Here is a 19885-nt window from a genome sequence, read left to right as displayed (position 1 = left end):
AACTTTTCCTCCTTTTTCTCTCAGGCATTAGACTTTGTAGTCCCACCAAGAATCTGAAGCTGGTGTGCTCAAGGGCAGGCTGACCAAATTATGCCGTGATTCTGCAGATCAAACAATTTATTTTGCTGTTTAATCTTTGTGTGAAAATGAGAATATTGCCACCAAATTGGCCCCTGTTTGTATCCATGGTTCTTCTCAATGAAAACATGTTAATGCTGCAAGGGAAATGAACCTCCCACTGACCTCAGAAATCAGAGAACACTGGGCTTCGCTGCCATGGTCCAGCCTCTAAGGGAAGGAAGATGATGCTTCTTCTGCATCTATTGCAGAGACACCTTGTCCTTATCTCGTACGTTGAGAATTCAAGCTATTTTCTGGTTATTAAGAATACTTCCGAAGGAACTCGATCTGTGAAAAAGCCCTTTCAGAGCATAAAATACAAAATATAAGATTTTTAATTGTTTAATTTTAAAGTGACCATAAAGACATTCAATGTGTAAGAGAAGAAAGAATTTTAAGGGTTCTTTCTGGTTGTGGGTAGTGGCTCGGATCACTAGAAGGCGTTGGAATTAACTATATTCTCATTGGTAATAGAAAGGCAGCTACATACATTTCATATGAGCACAGGATTGCAGGTCCCAATTTCTGCTGCTGAAAAGGAAATACAGGAAAAGAATAATAATCTCGTCTTTACTCATAGAGATTTCACCGCAGGAAGGTGACGGTCACTCAGGAAGCTGGTGGTTAGCCTGGTGAAGAAACCAAAGGTTGATTTACTGGAAATTGCAGCTGCTCTGGGCAGTGGGAGGTGCAAGAGGGAGCTATATATTCCCATCTCACCGCTCACCGCGCAGACGCCGACAGGCTCCCCGCCCACCTCTGCCCCCTCCAGGATCACAGGTAAGGGCTGCCAGCAGCGCTGCTTCACTGCACGGAGCTCTTCTCAAAGTGATAACAATGATGTGCATCGTCTCATTGGTCTGTTTCATTTTGTCTGATTGTACTTTACCTACTCTGCCAGGGCAATAGGAAAACGCCTTTGTCATCTGATTTACTCTTTAGGTAATTTCTTTATTTCCAAAAAGTATCAAATACTCCACTGGGAGCACTTGGGGTGGTGGGGTAGCATGTCTGGCACCCACATATCCTTCAAAAAAAGTCAGGGAAGTGCCTAGTGAGTCATGGATGCATGTCACCACATCAGTCTTTGTCTCGGTACCTGTTACAATGCATTTTCTACCCAGTCTTAGTACAGTCAGCAAGGATGGAAAGATAAAGATTCTATTCTTTTTTTCACAAAAGTTGTCTTTAAATATTAATTTCGATACTCCTCTCATGATGAAATGTACACAAGTACAGTATAAAAGGCTTGAAAAGTAAAAAGAAGATAAACGTTATTTAAGAGAATCCCACAACTCATATATAAGGCATGATGTCTTTAAAGAAAATTACAGACTAAACTTCCCTTCAGTAAAGTCATTACAAAACGACGGATGCTTTTCCAGCAGCTCCAGACAGCATCAAGACACCATGGATTCACTCAGTGGACCAATCAGCCACTTCGCAGTCGATCTGTACCAACAGATCAGACAGAGATCAACCGGGGAGAATATCTTCTATTCCCCCCTCAGCATCATGTCAGCCTTTGGCATGCTTTACCTGGGGTCCCGAGGAAACACTGCTGCACAACTTCAGAAGGTAGGTGGCAGCTTCCTTTACCTGGAACGGTTGGCACTGGTTCCTCTGTTGTCTTGTGTGCAGATGGTCACAGATCTGGCAGTCCCCAGGGCTCGCACAGAGAGCCGCAAGCAGCCGCGTGACTGGGTGGGCCCGGGGTGGTGGGGGACACACGTCTCCCCCAGTGCCCGGCCCCCTCTGCTTCCCTGAGCCCAGCCCTCCTCTGGGACCCACATGAACCCCTACAACTGCCCCCCAACTAGAGGGGAAGAGCGCAGGTAGAAGTGACACATTGACTAAACTCCGTGGGAGGCAGCTTCGCGTGCTCCCTCTGCAGTGAGTGAAAATGAATCAGGATTCTTTGAAGTGGCTGGTGATCAGCCCGCTTTGCTGGGTCATCAAGGAGCAAAATGCTTACACTTTGCTTTACGTTCTTCTTAAGTCTTTGTTTCTTTATTGATTTTTACTTTAGTGTGCTTTGGGCTTTTGTTTTGCTTGTTTTCTTCGGTTCTTTCTTCCTCTGTCTTTCTTTGATGAAGTTAGGTCGTTAGAGTAAAGCTTCTTCGTCCCACTTCCTGTCTCCTGCAGGCCCTTCACTTTAAGGAAGTCGCAGAGAACCCAACAGCAGGAGCCACAGCGGATCCCGTGAGTCCCAGGGCACCTGGGCCTGGAGGGAGGTCACACATCCAAGACGGTCACACGTTACACTGGGAATTTCAGATAAACGGAGAAGAGTTTACTATCACGGGCATCTTAAGCGAAGTAGATGGGACAGATTGTTTCTCATTTCATATTACATGCTTATTTAATTCATCTGTTTTCCTGAGAGGCAATTAGCTTCTGCTTAACAGCATGTGTTCTGGAGCCCAAAGGTAGCTTCAAAATCCTGCTCTGCTGATCACAAATGGGGAACGTGGCAAAATACAACTACTCTGGGCCTCAGAGACCTCAGCCCAATGAAAGATTTGCTGCTGTACATGCAAATACATGCAAAACATGACAACAGTGCCTGGACAACAAAAATCCTTATGCATGATATGTATTGTTGTTATATGATAACAGTAATGACGATAATCACCAGACGTTACTAAACTTACATAATTTTACTTACTCATAAGTAAAATTAAGAGTAACCTAAGTTCAAGTATACTTTGGAAAATGATTAAATGAGAGTTCTGGTGTGCAGCCCAATGCTCCATAACTTTTAGAGCAAATAGAAGGTTCTGGATTCAGACAGGCCTGAGTTGAAAACTTGACTCTGCCACATTTGTTCTCCAGGGAGAAGTTTTTTAATTATCCAAGCTTTCCTGATTTCATGTCAGTTGGACTAAATAAAGAGATGCTGATGGAAAGCCGTTAGCAGTGTACCTGCCACACATGGCTCCTAACCCAGAGTGTGGTGGTCGTGAGTGAACAGCAATTGAGCACAAACTGTAGGTCTTAGAAGGTAATCCCACCAAGAAGTACAAGGGGGCTTCAAGTCACAGCATAGGAAATGATGCAAATTAGACACTCCTGTACCACTGGTGAGTATTAGAGATGCAGTCTCGTTCTAGCCCTTAGGGTTACCTGGGAAGCCAAATCTGACTGTGAGACAATTAAGGCACAGCTAGCAGTGGAATGGTGCTGCATCTCTGGTTCAAAGGAGAAATGCTTGGAATATGTTAGAGCAGGAGGCATTTCCAGGAAGACTGAGTGTAAGGATTATGATGGATATTTGAAATAAAATACACCAAAATTGAAAAAAAAACAGCAAACCTTATTGATGGAGATGCTAAAATATAGGCACAGATCTGACAAACTTAGGTGGATTTAGTATGTACATCAAGAGAACCTGAGGAGCTCTCGTTTTCATGTTTGAAGGTTGAAAATCCAGAAAATCATCACTTTCAAAAGCTTTTGACTGAATTAAACAAACCCACCGACGCCTATGAGCTGAACGTCGCCAACAGGCTCTATGGCAGAAAGGAATTTCCCTTCCTTCAGGTGAGTTTCCCTGGCCTGCCCACACCTTTCATCTACATCCTGGTCCTCTGCCACCCGGTCTCCAAATGGGGGAGGAGAGGCAGGTGAGCCTGGCTGACCCCCACGGAGAGCATTTACCCCGGGGACATTGGGCTCCCACACCACAACCCACCCTCGGGTTGTCCCAGAGCCTGACTGCGCACCAGTGAAGCAGGGATGGGATGGTCCCACGTCCTCTCTCTGGTCATGACTGAGCATGATTTAATTTGGGGATGCTTACAAAGTTACTCACGAATTACTCTTAATTCCTCTTTCTTCCTTCCCATGTCAAAGGAATACATGGATAATGTGAAGAAGTTGTACCTAGCCAGTGTGGAATCTGCTGATTTTGCGAATGCTCCAGAAGAAAGTCGAAAGATGATTAATTCCTGGGTGGAAAGACAAACTAATGGTACGTTATGACAGGTTCACTCACTAAGAAACACTTTTGAGTCCCCGGGGTGTGTGATCTGCCCCCAATGCTGGACACTCATAGGGTGCCAGGAGAGGGGTGAGATGAGACTGAAGAGGATGGGGGAGGACGTGCAGATGGTGGGATGGTCCCAGTAAATATGGAGAGAAACAAGGGGACCCAGGAGGGATCCCAGCACCAGCTCTTGGAAACACAGCTGATCAGCTGTAACTTTCAAAGCATCTTCGAGAAAAACCACTTGTGCCTTCAGGAAGACCTTCCATTTTCTTTCTTTGAAGGAAAAATCAAGGATCTGTTTCCCAGAAATTCTCTTGACAGCTCCACCGTTCTGGTGCTGGTGAACGCCATCTATTTCAAAGGGCAGTGGCACCAGAAATTTAAGGAAGAAAACACTGTCGAGGAAAAATTTTGGCTGAGCAAGGTATTGTGTATACTTACATTTTTTTTTAAAAAAGTTTTTTCTTCTTCTATTTTTTTTTAATGAAGAGAGGTAATTAGATGTATTTATTTATTCTTGGAGGAGGTACTGAGGATTGAATCCAGAACCTCATGCATGCTAAGCATGGGCTCTACCACTTGAGCTATACCCTCCCTCTAAAATTTATTTTCTTAACGTAATACAGCTCTATGTGAAATGTGAAATTTACATACATAATGATTAATGTACACCTGAGGGTAGAAAATCAAATTTGTCAAGGCTCTCTTTCCTTATGTAATTTTTTTCTTTAATTACTTGGGGATCCTTATAGAAACTCTTGTCTCTAACTCACAGATTTCCCAGATCATCCCTCAGAAGGATGGGTTTCATATCTCAATGATATTATCCCTTTTTCTGACTTGTGGTCATTTGACATTTGTTTCCACATTAATTGCTTGCAGGATAGAAGCAAATCTGTGCAGATGATGAAAGAAACCAACGACTTCAATTTCACCTCCCTGGAGGACATGCAAGTCAAGATCCTGGAAATACCGTACAAAGGCGCAGAGCTAAGCATGATGCTGCTGCTGCCCAATGAAGTAGATGGACTACAGAAGGTAAAGCTGTGTACCTCCAAGTCTTCCTACTTTTGCTTTGATTTCTAGCAATAGAAAAAAATAGGCTGTTCATACATTGGTGGTGCTGGCTGGCAGAGATCAAGTACGGAACAAACAAATAAAATAAATTCCTTATGGATCACAGTATGATAGGAAGAATGTAAAGAATTTCTGTTCATCACAGGTCACATTAATATTCTGATGAAATTATGGAATGTCAGTTCACAAAGCTATATATCTTGCTCTACACCTTAATATTTTGCAGCCATAACAATTTGCAATATAATCCAGTCCACTCATTTAAACAGGAAAATAATACTCACATGTAGGTGACAGATTGAAATATTTGCAAATTCATTCACAAGTAATAAAAAAATGGAAATAACACAGGTGATATATTGCATACTAAATCACAGTGGTTTTGTAGACTGTGGGCAAATAGATTAATTTTGACCCCCACTTTTCAATGTTGAATTATTCTGTTCAAGGAGCCCAAAAGTCATTCAGAGCCTAATTGTTTGCAGTTTAAAAAAAAAAGAATTAGAGAACTTTCCTCTTCTCATGTTATAATAGTTAAAAGTTAATAGTAAAAATGGCAATATACAATGCCGATATCTCACATATAAAGGAAATTCTGTAAATGGTCGTCTGCAGTTACTGGAGTAGCTGCTGCTGACGCTGATGTGGCAGCGAACTTCCCACACTCAAAATGTATATGGAGTGACACTGGCAACTGGAAATCCTCAGGGAAAGTCCTGTGGCAATAAATGTGAACAAACATCAGAGTACTCTTTCTCCAGCTCTGCGGTCCCCATTATCCGGGACCCCGGGAACCCCAGTTCTGGGATTTTAGCCTATGGCAACAAGTCTAAATGAGGCAAACGCTTTCGGACAGAAGTGGCTCAAAATAATGAAAATTTTTGAAAAGCAACAATGGTACATGTTTGTGTTACCAGTAGTTTAGCTTAGGGTTTGACACGCAGTGAAGGTATATAGAGTCAGATGTTCATTAAATAAAGATATATACACTGAGTATGAATTTAATGAAGTATCATGTAACAATTTAAACTTGATTAGAGAAATATATATCTCTTTCAGAAAAGTTTACAAATACGTCAAGCAAGAGAAAAGAACAAAAGTAGGATGTATGCTATGAATTCAGAATGTAAAAATTTATGAAGGAAAGGACATTAACAAGAGAAGACTTTGAAAATGAGGCCTGCCACGCGTATGGAGCATGAGAATTGAACACTTCATCCTTTACAAAATAATTTTATTTAATGATTCTGTTGCTGCATATACATATATATTTATACATTTATACCTATATACAATGTATAGATATTTATACATATGCATCTAATTATGTGTACACAAATAGATAAAAATAGCAAAGTCATGAAGATATAAGATCTTTTATTTCATTAAATAATATATATTCAGGTCTCTGTTACATTTGCATCCTCGGATTAAATCTAATCACTTCAATCTCCTGTACTTACACTTACTGTTAAGATAAAGGTTCCCCACACGTTACAATCCAGTGTTAAGCTGGGCTCCATGTCCTTGTTTTCCATCATTACAGCTGGAAGATAAACTCACTGCTGAGAAATTATTAGAGTGGACAAGCTCACAGAATATGTGGAAGAGTCAGGTGGATTTACACTTACCTCGGTTCAAAGTCGAAGAGACCTATGACCTCAAGGCCATACTGGAAGCCCTGGGGGTGGTGGACACCTTCAGTTCACAGGAGGCTGACCTCTCAGGCATGACCAGGAAACACAGGCTGGCGGTGTCTAAAGCCGTACACAAGTCCTTTGTGGAGGTGAATGAGGAGGGCACGGAGGCCGCAGCGGCCACAGGCATCACTGTGGTGGCAACATCAGCATCAATACCACATTTTGAACGTTTCCATTGTGATCACCCTTTCCTGTTCTTCATCAGACACAACAAGACCAACAGCATCCTCTTCTTGGGCAGAGTCTCTTCCCCTTAGATGTGATTACCCTTCCACCACCCTAGGGGCACATGCACAGAGTCCTTCTGATACACTCATTGCTGGAAGCAACAGGTTCTCCTTGATGTGTTTCCCTTTCTAACCTCATGGTCATCACTAAGAATCTAACCATTGAAATAACATTTCTGTCTGTCACTCTCTTTCTACAATCACATGTTGGCCTACTTTATTTCCCCATGATAATTTCTCTTCAGAAAATGTCCAAAATATGATACAAGTATATTACAACACTTTATCTTCATCTAAATTTGAAATATCATATGTGCTATCTCAAAAAATTATAGCTACTATTCAAACCTATTGACCTAGACACCCACATGTATTTGAATTTTGGTGGTATGTGGGACACTTACCTGTCCTCATCTTTTGGTTTTATGAAATACATTATCAATAAAACAATGACTTATTCATATCATTTGTTGCTTTTCCTCGTTTTTCTTTTCAACAAATTTTGGTGGTATGTGGGACACTTACCTGTCCTCATCTTTTGGTTTTATGAAATACATTATCAATAAAACAATGAATTATTCATATCATTTGTTGCTTTTCCTCTTTTTTCTTTTCAACAAAGTGCCCACCACACATAGAAAAGATAATTTAGAAATATATGGTTGCATTTAAAAAAATACAAAGGTAGTAGAGCATGATGACGCAGAAGAGGCAAGCCACTACCAGAACGTGAATGGCTGTGTAACCCATGTCCAGAACTTAAACATGAGTCTAGAATCAGAGACTGGAAATAAACTGAATCTCTAAAGATGTGAGGCTGATGATATGATTAGAGTTACCGAGAGAAATATGGTCATTGTAGCTAAAGGCAAGGATGGCATCACACTGGAAGAGAAGAAAGTGTCTAGAAACAAGGACCAAGATAGGACACTCAAGTACATCAAGATATAAATGTCAAGTATTTCCAGTTTTTATTTTCTGGAACATAGCTTTTTAGGAAAGGACAGGAAGAATCTTTTAGAGTTAACAGATATGTTAATGACATAGATTGGGGTGATGGTTTCATAGATGTATACACATCTCAAAACTCATTAAGTTGTACACATTAAATAGGTACAACACTTTCTATATCAATCATACATCAATGAAGCTATGTTTTAATGGAAAGTAATAAAAAGGAATGCATTCTATGCCTAAAAAATAAAAATAAAGATAATAGAGTTTTAACAACAAATACAATGTTTATGTACATACAAAGTACCATCTGACAGGAGAGCACCTCATTCCCATTGGATTGACCAAAGTTGAAATTAAAAGACTAATCAAGCCCTCTGTGGAGAGAATGTAGATCAACCACAACCCTCATGCGCTGCCTGTGGGAATACAAAAGCTGCAACCACTTGGGAAAGCATCTTGCAATTTCACTTTTTCCATCATATTTAGATAAAATTGACATACAATTTTGTGTAAGTTTAATGCATACTACGTGTTCATTTGGTACACTTAGATACTGCAAAATGATCCAGCCATAGCTTTAGCTAAGACCTCAATTACATCACAACGTTACCATCTCCTTCTTGTGAGCTGTTTTTGAGCAAGGATGGCTGTCTAATTATTGATCTCTGAAGGGGAATGGAGGCTGGGTTCTCCTACGTGGCAGTTTAGGTGATGTCACTCCAGAAATCTTTAAATCTGTATGGCTGAGCAACGCACTTGTGGACAAAGTTTCCCTCAACTGTACACAGAGACCTGTGTCGGTACTTTCTTAGAAAATTAAAGGTATTACCAATGGATCCAGTAATTCCATGCCTTGATGTTATACTAGAGCTCTGAATACACATGTCACAAAAGGACTGTATGAAAATATTCATTGATGCCTTATTTGTGACTGTCAAAACCTGGGGAAAACTCTAGTTTGTGTCAGCAGGTGAGCTGTAATGCAAACTAAAGGGGGGCACTTGGTGGTAAAAAGAAGAAACTATTGATCCTGCAGAAACATGGATAAAAGCCCAACACTGTGCTGTGCAAAACAGGGACTGGATAGAGAGAGCACACGTCCTGTGATTCCAGCTATATGGTGCCTTGAACAAGCAAAACGAATGTGTGGTGACAGAAAGCTGCTTGGCGGTTCCCGAGACTGGACTTGAGGAAGAAATTGATTGTTCAAAATTCCAAGGAAAATGTCTGAGTGAGACGAATGCTCTACAACTTGATTGGATGATGGTCACAGTGGTTTGTATTTGCCCACAGTCATCACACTGCACTCTTATAACGTGTGGATTTTACTTTATGTAAATGGTACCTCAATAAATTTGATTAAGAATGAGATAGAGGAGGAGATTTGAACAAAGCACCCGTAGTAGGTATTGCCTCAGAATTATTTCTGGTGTAGGGAAGTGCTTCATAATTAAAGCTGTTTTTAAGACAGCCCCCTATTTAGGAAAACAATTTTCAAGGTGCATTAGGTATACTTCCATTTTATCTCATTTAATTTTATTTTATTTAAAACATATTTTTTCAATTTTTTTTATTGAGGTGTGGTTGATTTACAATGTTGCTTTCAGGTGTACAGCCAAGAGATTCAGGTATACATATACATGCAAATTCATTTCTTCTTTTCACACTCTTTTCCATTATATGTTATTATAAGAAATTGAATATAGTTCCCTGTATTACAATGTAGGTCCTTGTTGCTTATCTTTTTTATACATAATAGTGTTTATCTGTTCATCCTAAGCTCCTACTCTATCCCTTCTGCACACTTTCCCCTTTGGTAACCATGATTTGTTTTCTATGTCCGTAAGTTTGTTTTTTGATTAGTAAATAAAATTTGTATCATTTCGTAAAAATTCCACATACAAGCCATATCATATGATATTTCTCTTTCTCTGTCTGACTTACTTCACTAACTATGATATATGATAAACTCTAGGTCCATCCATGTTGCCACAAGTGGCATTACTGCATTCTTTTTCATAGCTGAGTAACATTGCATTCATCTCACTTAATTTTAAATGGTGTGTACTCAAAGGCAGTGATTCAATAAATCTTCCATTTAAAATGTGGCCTAATTCATAAAAGACAGTAACTCTGAAATGGCTTTTGTGTGTGTGGTGTTGGAGGTGGGAGTGGAGGATCTGTACACTAGTATGCTCTGGGACTAGAACCTTGATTCTCATTGTACACAGTGGGAAAGTCAAATATTGTCTTACTGTTTTCATGAAACTGGTTGTGATCTTGTGGTCTGGGGACTCCTGGAGTCTGCGGAACACACAAGAAGAATCCTTCGCACAGAAGGGAATGCTGGAAATGTCTACTGGATTAGGACTTCAGAAAGTATATATTGAACTTAAGCAGAAACTGAGCCATTAAAATATTGAGAAAGAAGCCACATTCCAGAGGGTGAAGAAGGAGAAACATGGAGTCTAGACACTGAAAAACTTGAAGGATTAAAGAAGTTTATATACAGGGAGTGGCTGGAGAGACGGACTTTGCTTGCTTAACAATGAGAGAGAATGTCAATGTGTTGACACCAGGAGGCGGCCCCACCCGAGACACAGAGGTTCATTCAGGAAAGGTGTGTAATTACTGTTCCTGAGGAAATGGAGGTGGTAATACAAAGAGAGAAGGAAGAGTTACAGGTTACAGGGCACAAAAGTCTGAAGTTTAGAGGATGATGGGAAGATGAAGAAGTTTCAAAATGATATTCATTTTTTCTTTAATGAAACACGAAGAAAAAACACCAAGTGAAAATGTTCAGGCTATGGGATGAGTAGAGAATTTAAGAAAGGAAAGCAAGTTTACAGAAGCTTTGAGGGAAATGCAAAAAGGAGCTGACTCAAGATAATAGAAAGTTTGGGAAACACTGTTGGGAGAACAGCTTAAATCAGAAATCATGGCCCGTGTGTGTGTGTGTGTGTGTGTGTGTGTGTGTGTGTGTGTGTGTCAAAATAGACATAAAGTGAAATTTACCATTTTAATCATTTCTAACCCAACAGTCAAGTGGCATTAAGTACATACATTGCTGTGTGGCTGTCACCAGTATGGTGGTTCCTCAAACTGGTTCCCAGAATAGTCGCACCATTCCCACCAGCAATTCTCAAGTGTCCCATGTTCTTCACGTCCTTGCCACACTGCGAGCTTCTGTTGTGCACATTTCCATATCTTCTTTCTAAAAACGTCTACTATTCAATCTTTTGCAATTATTCAACTGGGTTTTTCATTTTTGTTGTTCTTCTTGTTGAGATGCAGGAGTTCTTGAAGTATTGTGAATGTTAAACCTTTATCAGATATATGGCTGGAAATGTTTTTCCATATTCTGTGGGTTGTTTTAACTCTCTAGACGGTGCCTTACGATGCATAACAATTGTAAATGTTGATGATGTCCAAGTTATGCATTTTCTCTTTTGTTCCCTGTGTTTGGGTGCATATCAAAGAAATCAATGTCAAATCCTATGTCATATTTTTCTACTATGCGTTCCTCTAAGAATTTTGTACTTTTAGCTCTTACATTTAGGTTTTTGATTCGTATTTATAAAAGATACTTCCTCTTAGTTTTATTTTTTCTATTGTCTGTCTAGCTTTGATTTCAAAGTAGTGTTGACCTCAGAGAATTAGTGGGGAAATGCTCCCTCCTCTTCAAAGTATCAGTAGAGTATGAGAAGGAATGGTGTTAATTTTCTAAAATATTTGCTACAACTGACCATTGAATCCTTTTAGGCCAGGGCTTCTCTTTTACAGAAGAAACCATGATTATTTAGTGAAGAAAAAATAGGACCATATTCATTTTCATGATCAGATGAAATACAATCCATCCACCATCCTGTCTATGAAAACATCATTCTCTCTCCCGGATTCTGCCACTCAATAATTTTAAGATCCGCAGGGTGTTTCCCAAGTTGGGATGTAGGGGGGAGTCATCAGCCTTCTGCTTCTTTAAAGAGAAAACACTTGAAATCTCTTTTGTCCCCGGGAGGTCTTGTACTGCTGACTTGCTGTTGCAGTCCCTGCACACGGTGTCCCTAGTTGTGTGGCCAGAAAGGGGAGCACCTGGCAGCACACAGCAGCACCATGTCCGGATCTGGACCCTGCAACAGTGATGGCCAAACCCTTTGCTCAAGAACAACTCAGAACTTCCCCTTCAAACCTCCCATATTTTTTACTTGACAGCTACACATTTTGTCCATAATGTAAATAGTTAGAAAGGATATAATTTCTGTCCTACTACGAGTGTTGCTATTTTAAAATAGAACTCTTACGTCACACTTCTACATCCATCCAATGCAATCTACCTCTATGATACCCACTGTCACCCATTTGAATCACATGAACAACCCCTTCAGTCGTCAAATACTTTATGTGAAATCATGCTGTATGGGAAATATACTTTCATTCTACTTTCTCCTAAGAATTTCATTAGAATGAATGCTTTTATATTTTAAAATATAACTTTACCATGCTTCTTTCCAATGAAATTGTTCCGAAATTTAAAGTATGGATTTTTTCATTTCCCATGACCGTATTTCTCTAAATGTTTCAAAGGACTCTTTTGGATTGAGTTATCAGTACCCTGGCTGTATGTATAAATTAAAAACAGACACCAAAATATAAATATAGGAGGAATAATAATTCAACATGAAAGCTAAGTTGTTACATTGAAGCAGCATCTCTTAATGAGATGAATCAGAACAAAATTTCTCTGGATTTTTCATTTAAAATAAAAGTGTATCCTACTTAAGGCTCACTGGTTTTGCATCAAACATAGATTCTTGGAACTTGTTCATAACAGATTGAATCATTAAATATTTTAGAGAGGAAATAGAGCAAAGAGTCAAGTCACTTGCACAGGAGGATAATCACGATGAGATTCGATAGAATAGATTTTATGTATCAACTGAGTAATGTCCGTCGTATCTGCAAGAGATTTCATAGCTTTTATTCACAGGCTTTATCCACCATCACTTAAAACTATATAAGCCAGTAAACCTGCCAGGTTCTTTTTGGTATTTTTTCTGTAAATATTTGTATTGATGTATACTTCGTTTACAATGTTGTATCAATTTCTGGTGTACAGCATAATGCTTCACTCATACGTGAACATACATATATTCATTTTCATATTCTTTTTCACAATATTTTTGGTACTTTTGTGCCCGAAATAAGCATCAGAAAGAATAGAAGAGAATTTGTTACAAGTAAATTCAGAGGTAGAAAATTCATATTTAGTGTTCAACAGCAATTCAAATGATCTTTTGCTTTGATGCACAGAGGAATGCAAACTGGAAAATAGTCAAAATTTCAAATACGTCATTTTGCAAAATTCCCATTAGTCTCACTGTCCCCATGCCTTCATTTATGTGTGATCTTGATATATATAATTTCAAGGGACAGCTTCAAGGTCAGGAGTTTCCTGGCCAGTAAGACATAATTGCTGGTACCTATGAGAGTAAATTTTTTTTAACATTTTTTATTGATTTATAATCATTTTACAATGTTGTGTCAAATTCCAGTGTTCAGCACAATTTTTCAGTTATTCATGGACATATACACACTCATTGTCACATTTTTTTCTCTGTGAGTTATAACATTTTGTGTATATTTCCCTGTGCTATACAGTGTAGTCTATTCTACAATTTTGAAATCCCAGTCTATCCCTTCCCACCCTCCACCCCCCTGGTAACCACAAGTCTGTATTCTCTGTCTGTGAGTCTATTTCTGTCCTTTATTTACACTTTGTTTTTGTTTGTTTGTTTGTTTTTGTTTTTGTTTTTTAGATTCCACATATGAGCGATCTCATATGGTATTTTTCTTTCTCTTTCTGGCTTACTTCACTTAGAATGACATTCTCCAGGAGCATCCATGTTGCTGCAAATGGCATTATGTTGTCGGTTTTTATGGCTGAGTAGTATTCCATTGTATAAATATACCACTTCTTCTTTATCCAGTCACCTGTTGATGGACATTTAGGCTGTTTCCATGTTTTGGCTACTGTAAATAGTGCTGCTATGAACATTGGGGTGCAGGTGTCATCCTGAAGTAGATTTCCTTCTGGATACAAGCCCAGGAGTGGGATTCCTGGGTCATATGGTAAGTCTATTCCTAGCCTTTTGAGGAACCTCCACACTGTTTTCCATAGTGGCTGCACCAAACTGCATTCCCACCAGCAGTGTAGGAGGGTTCCCCTTTCTCCACAGCCTCCCCAGCATTTGTCATTTGTGGATTTTTGAATGACGGCCATTCTGACTGGTGTGAGGTGATACCTCATTGTAGTTTTGATTTGCATTTCTCTGATAATTAGTGATATTGAGCATTTTTTCATGTGCTTTTTGATCATTTGTATGTCTTCCTTGGAGAATTGCTTGTTTAGGTCTTCTGCCCATTTTTGGATTGGGTTGTTTATTTTTTTCTTATTGAGTCGTATGAGCTGCTTATATATTCTGGAGATCAAGCCTTTGTCGGTTTCACTTGCAAAAATTTTCTCCCATTCCGTAGGTTTTCTTCTTGTTTTATTCCTGGTTTCCTTTGCTGTGCAGAAGCTTGTAAGTTTCATTAGGTCCCATTTGTTTATTCTTGCTTTTATTTCTTCTAGGAGAAAATTTTTGAAATATATGTCAGATAATGTTTTGCCTATGTTTTCCTCTAGGAGGTTTATTGTATCTTGTCTTATGTTTAAGTCTTTAATCCATTTTGAGTTGATTTTTGTATATGGTGTAAGGGAGTGTTCTAGCTTCATTGTTTTACATGCTGCTGTCCAGTTTTCCCAACACCATTTGCTGAAGAGACTGTCTTTATTCCAATGTATATTCTTGCCTCCTTTGTCAAAGATGAGTTGACCAAAAGTTTGTGGGTTCATTTCTGGGCTCTCTATTCTGTTCCATTGGTCTATATGTCTGTTTTGGTACCAATACCATGCTGTCTTGATGACTGTAGCTCTATAGTATTGTCTGAAGTCTGGGAGAGTTATTCCTCCAGCCTCTTTCTTTCTCTTCAGTAATGCTTTGGCAATTCTAGGTCTTTGATGGTTCCATATGAATTTTAATATGATTTTTTCTAGTTCTGTGAAATATGTCCTGGGTAATTGGATAGGGATTGCATTAAATCTGTAGATTGCCTTGGGCAGTGTGACCATTTTAACAATATTGATTCTTCCAATCCAAGAGCATGGAATATCTTTCCATTTTTTAAAGTCTTCTTTAATTTCCTTCAATGGTTTATAGTTTTCTGTGTATAATTCTTTCACCTCCTTTGTTAGATTTATTCCCAGATATTTTATTACTTCGGGTGCTGTTTTAAAGGGGATTGTTTCTTTACTTTCTTCTTCTGTTGATTTATCATTAGTGTAAAGAAATGCAACTGATTTTTGAACGTTAATTTTGTAACCTGCTACCTTGCTGAATTCTTCAATCAGCTCTAGTAGCTTTTGTGTGGACCTTTTAGGGTTTTCTATATATAGTAACATGTCATCAGCATATAATGACACTTTTACCCCTTCTTTTCCAATTTGGATCCCTTTTATTTCTTTCTCTTGCCTGACTGCTGTGGCTAGGACTTCCAGGACTATGTTGAGTAGGAGTGGTGATAGTGGGCATCCTTGTCTTGTCCCAGATTTTAGTGGGAAGCTTTTGAGTTTTTCACCGTTGAGTACCATGCTGGCTGTAGGTTTGTCATATATAGCTTTTATTATGTTGAGATATGTTCCCTCTATGCCCACTTTGGTGAGAGTTTTGATCATAAATGGGTGTTGAATTTTATCAAATGCTTTTTCTGCATCGATTGAGATGATCATGGGGTTTTTGTCCTTTCTCTTGTTGATGTGATGTATTACATTGATTGATTTGCATATGTTGAACCAGCCTTGGGTCCCTGGGATGAACCCCACTTGGTCATGATGTATAATCTTTTTTATGTGTTGTTGGGTTCTATTTGCTAAAATTTTGGTGAGGATTTTGGCGTCTATGTTCATCAGTGATATTGGCCTATAATTCTCTTTTTTTGTAGTGTCTTTGCCTGGTTTTGGTATCAGGGTGATGGTGGCTTCATAGAATGAGTTTGGGAGTATTCCCTCCTTTTCAATTGTCTGGAAGAGTTTGAGAAGGACTGGTATGAGTTCTTCTTTGTATGTTTGGTAGAATTCCCCGGTGAAACCGTCCGGTCCTGGACTTTTATTTGTAGGGAGGTTTTTAATTGCTATTTCTATTTCCTTTCTAGTGATCGGATTGTTCAAGTGTTCAGATTCTTCTTGATTCAGTTTTGGTGGACAGTATGTTTCCAGAAACTTGTCCATCTCCTCTAGGTTATCCAGTTTGGTTCCATATAGTTTTTCATAATATTCTCGTATGATATTCTGTATTTCTATTTTGTTTGTTGTAATTTCTCCATTTTCCTTTCTTATTTTGCTAATTTGTGCTCTCTCTTTTTTCTTCTTTGTGAGTTTGGCCAGAGGTTTGTCGATTTTATTTACTTTTTCAAAAAACAAGCTTTTGGTTTGGTTGATTTTTTCTATGGTCTTGTTAATCTCTATTGTATTTAATTCCTCTCAGATCTTTAATATTTCCTTCCTTCTGCTGCTTTTTGGGGCTTTTTGTTCTTCTTTTTCTAATTCATTCAGGTCGTGGGTTAAATTGTTTATTTGAGATTGTTCTTCTTTTTTGAGGAAGGCCTGTATCGCTATAAACTTCCCTCTTAGGACTGCCTTTGCTGTGTCCCATAGGTTTTGAGTGGTTGTGCTTTCATTATCATTTGTCTCAAGGTATTTTTTTAATTTCAGCTTTGATTTCCTCATTGATCCATTGTTTTTTCAATAACATATTGTTTAATCTCCATGCTTTCCTTTTTTTCTCCTTTGTTTCTCTGTTGTTGATTTCCAGGTTCATGGCATTGTGGTCAGTAAAATTTTATGTTGAACAACTGAGAAACTGAGGGAGGTGATGACACTGCTCCTGGCAGGCCGGGTGAGATGCATCTTAAAACCAAGATCATTTCTTGGATCACAGAGGTTGGTTCCAGAGGTAATAAGATGACAAGTTTATGGTGATGAGATGGTCTCAGAGTTTGGTTTAGGGCATGAGGCTTTGGAAATCACTTCTGACCCAAAAGTAAGGGAAACTTGGCACACCTCCCTTGTCACTGAGTCCCTGCATCCAGCGCTGTGTTAGAGACCCCTCACTTAACCCACTACGAAGTCACACGAAGTAACTAAGGACCCACTGTATACAGAATGGATCACTGAAGAAGCTAGAAAAATATGATCACATAGACTATAAAACCATTGCTAAATTCAAATTGAATCTTCAAGAAGCATTCATCAAAATGTACGAAGTCAACAATCCGTTATTCCTGGCTACTGATAGATGCGGGACGAAAAAAATCTCTCTGTGTCCAAAAAGCACACTTATTCCACTGAAACAGTAACAGAGCCCCGTAACACAAGAGGGGGGAGGTAGTGTCATTTTACTGATAAGGTGACAATTTACAGAATACTTTTTACCTGAGGACTTTAATCAATCCTTCGTTCATGGAAGATATCAATCAATGCAAATCTTAGGTATCAATCCAAAGCTAAAAGGAAGCAAGGGCTGTGTGAATGGCAGTAGAGGTGGGAGACGTCAGAGAGGGATGGAGCCTGGAGCTGGGAGGGAGGGAAGGGAGGGGCCCTAAGGTGAGGAAAATGGACTAGGGAGCGCCTGGATTGAAGCTGTTACAGTGGCTAGATGACCAGGTAAGCACAGAGGGCCTGCCTGCGGTGGGCACCCAGGAAAAGCAAAGAGCCTGCACTTAAGGGAGGCAGTGGAGAGGGAGTGCAAGACAGAAAGCCAGAGATGTGGAGGAGACCTGAAGGTAGCATCCAAGGAAGAGGAGTCAACAAGTGACAAATAATTCAAAAATTCACTGTAAAGGGGGACTCTCGGGGGCTAACAGGGAGTCACTGCTAGGCTTCAGCAGGAAAGACTGAGAGGTGTAATGGGGTGAGGCCACAGTGGATGCAGAAATAGATGGGGAATCTGCACGCGTGGTGTAAACCTCAGCCCGAAAGGACAAACCACAGATGTTGTCAGTGTTTCTGCAACAAACCACATGGACAGCAGACGGCTCTCAGAGCTGCCCTGTCACAAGTGGGTGTCATGGGACCCCCAGTGAGCAAGCCCCCTCCTGCCCCAGAACTTCAGTTCAGTGGCCAGTCTCCCCACTTTCCCCACCCACAAAGCAACAAAGATAGTCATGCACCTGTTTTCAATGTGCATTTTTCTCCACTGAGCATTATGTTTCAATCATGAATCACGAATATCTGATTCATTTATGTTCAGCACTGTCAGATATACTATTGAGTGAATCCATGGTAATTAGGTTTCCTTATTCTTCCATTTTAAATGTCATAATTTTCTCTACTTCTTACCATTGCTGACAGTACTGCCATTAACCCTCAATACACGTATCCCTGAGCACCACATGTGAGGGTATCCAGGTCTCAGGTTTAAATAGAGAATTGCTGACTCTTAACCATATATCAACAAGGGTTACCAAGTTGCTTGTAATAACTAACATTTTCATCAGCATTTCATACTAATTCTCTACTTCTACATCACACCAATCCTTAGTTTTTAACAAATATCAGCATTCCTGGTGTTAATCTCATGTTTACATTAATTATATTTTCCTTACAGAGAAAGATTAAGCATCTTATTACTGCAAACATATATACTTGTCAGGATTTACTTCTTAAGATTCATAAAAAAATCATCTTCAGATTTCTGTTGGATGACTTTCCCATGCCCTTCACAAGAAAGCAGCTGATCCCACAATCATGTTAATCATCATTGTCACTATAGCAGCTGAGCACCACAGCCACGCATGTCCCATCACCTGTCTTCCACCTGCACTTCCTGTCTTCCCTCCATCACTAACCACTTGATGCTACTACATGCCATACACCTGTGCCCCATTTCCCCTCAGCAGGTGCTTCTCAATACATGGGCAACTCGATCCTCAAATTCCATCTGAAGATGTCTTTCCTAAAGCTACTTACTCACTGTACTAGTCAAGGGTCTATCAAATGTCACAGTCAAATGGGTAATTAAGGAAGATTAATAATAAAGGGACAATACAATGTCTGGTCAGGGCTAAGAGAATAGATGGAGAATAGGTGAAGCATTCCAGGTCTAGCAAAAGCAGGGAGACAGTGCCACCCCAGGACCTGGAGGGCAAAGGCAGGTATGGTGACCAAAATCCAGAGGAAGTGGCTGTAGCTGCAGAAAAGGCTGCCCAATAAGACCTGTGGCCTTTGGTAAGGAATGTCAGCCACCCCTTAACAACCCAGCTGACAAGAAGTCGAGTGACCAAGCTCCCTACCATATCCAGCTGGGAGTCTTCCCTTGCTGCCTCCCACTGACCAAATGCAATGTCCCCAGAGGACAAGGACCCTGACTATGTCTCATGCATCTCTGCCCCCAGGGGCCACAGGAGGTTGAGAGAGTGAAGGGAGAAACTGGAGAAGGGAAATAAAGTTCCCAGCACATCTTTGTCCTAGGGAATCAAATCTCTTTATACTTTTACAATTTTCCATCTTCATTAATACTGTGGACACCAACACCAACAATAATTAATATTGCTTTATATTAATATTGCTGTATAGAAAGAATATATTCAAATAGGTAAGAAACATCATGGATCCAATTAACAAAAGAACAAAAAACTCGACACGATTTTCACAAACGAAGAGATTCAACTACAACAGTGATGTAAAATAAAATGAGCATGAAACTTACAAGCTTCTG

At 39.6% G+C, this 19885-nt stretch overlaps 2 protein-coding genes across 3 annotated transcripts in view; both read left to right on the top strand.

Moving 5' to 3' along the window:
* The first annotated feature begins 807 nt into the window (after window positions 1-807).
* LOC135319529 (serpin B4-like) lies at window positions 808-7581 on the top strand. 2 transcript variants are annotated; one of them, XM_064480402.1, is made up of 8 exons: window positions 808-900; window positions 1506-1698; window positions 2266-2322; window positions 3541-3663; window positions 3976-4093; window positions 4393-4535; window positions 4994-5149; window positions 6735-7581. In XM_064480402.1, the coding sequence occupies exons 2-8, from the start codon at window positions 1531-1533 to the stop codon at window positions 7143-7145; spliced, it is 1176 nt and encodes a 391-aa protein (XP_064336472.1). In that variant the 5' UTR covers window positions 808-900; window positions 1506-1530; the 3' UTR covers window positions 7146-7581. The 2 variants fall into 2 exon arrangements, with proteins under 2 accessions (XP_064336472.1, XP_064336473.1); XM_064480403.1 differs by having other exon boundaries at window positions 864-900; window positions 1509-1698.
* Window positions 879-19885, top strand: part of LOC135319530 (serpin B3-like) — a 31699-nt gene continuing 12692 nt past the window's right edge. Inside the window, exon 1 of the mRNA XM_064480406.1 lies at window positions 879-900. The gene's annotated coding sequence lies outside the window, so the exon portion shown is untranslated. The remainder of the gene's footprint in view (window positions 901-19885) is intronic.

This window comes from Camelus dromedarius, chromosome 28 (genome assembly GCF_036321535.1).
Source record: "Camelus dromedarius isolate mCamDro1 chromosome 28, mCamDro1.pat, whole genome shotgun sequence".
NCBI lineage: Eukaryota > Metazoa > Chordata > Mammalia > Artiodactyla > Camelidae > Camelus > Camelus dromedarius.
This window is presented reverse-complemented; position numbering and strand designations above follow the sequence as displayed.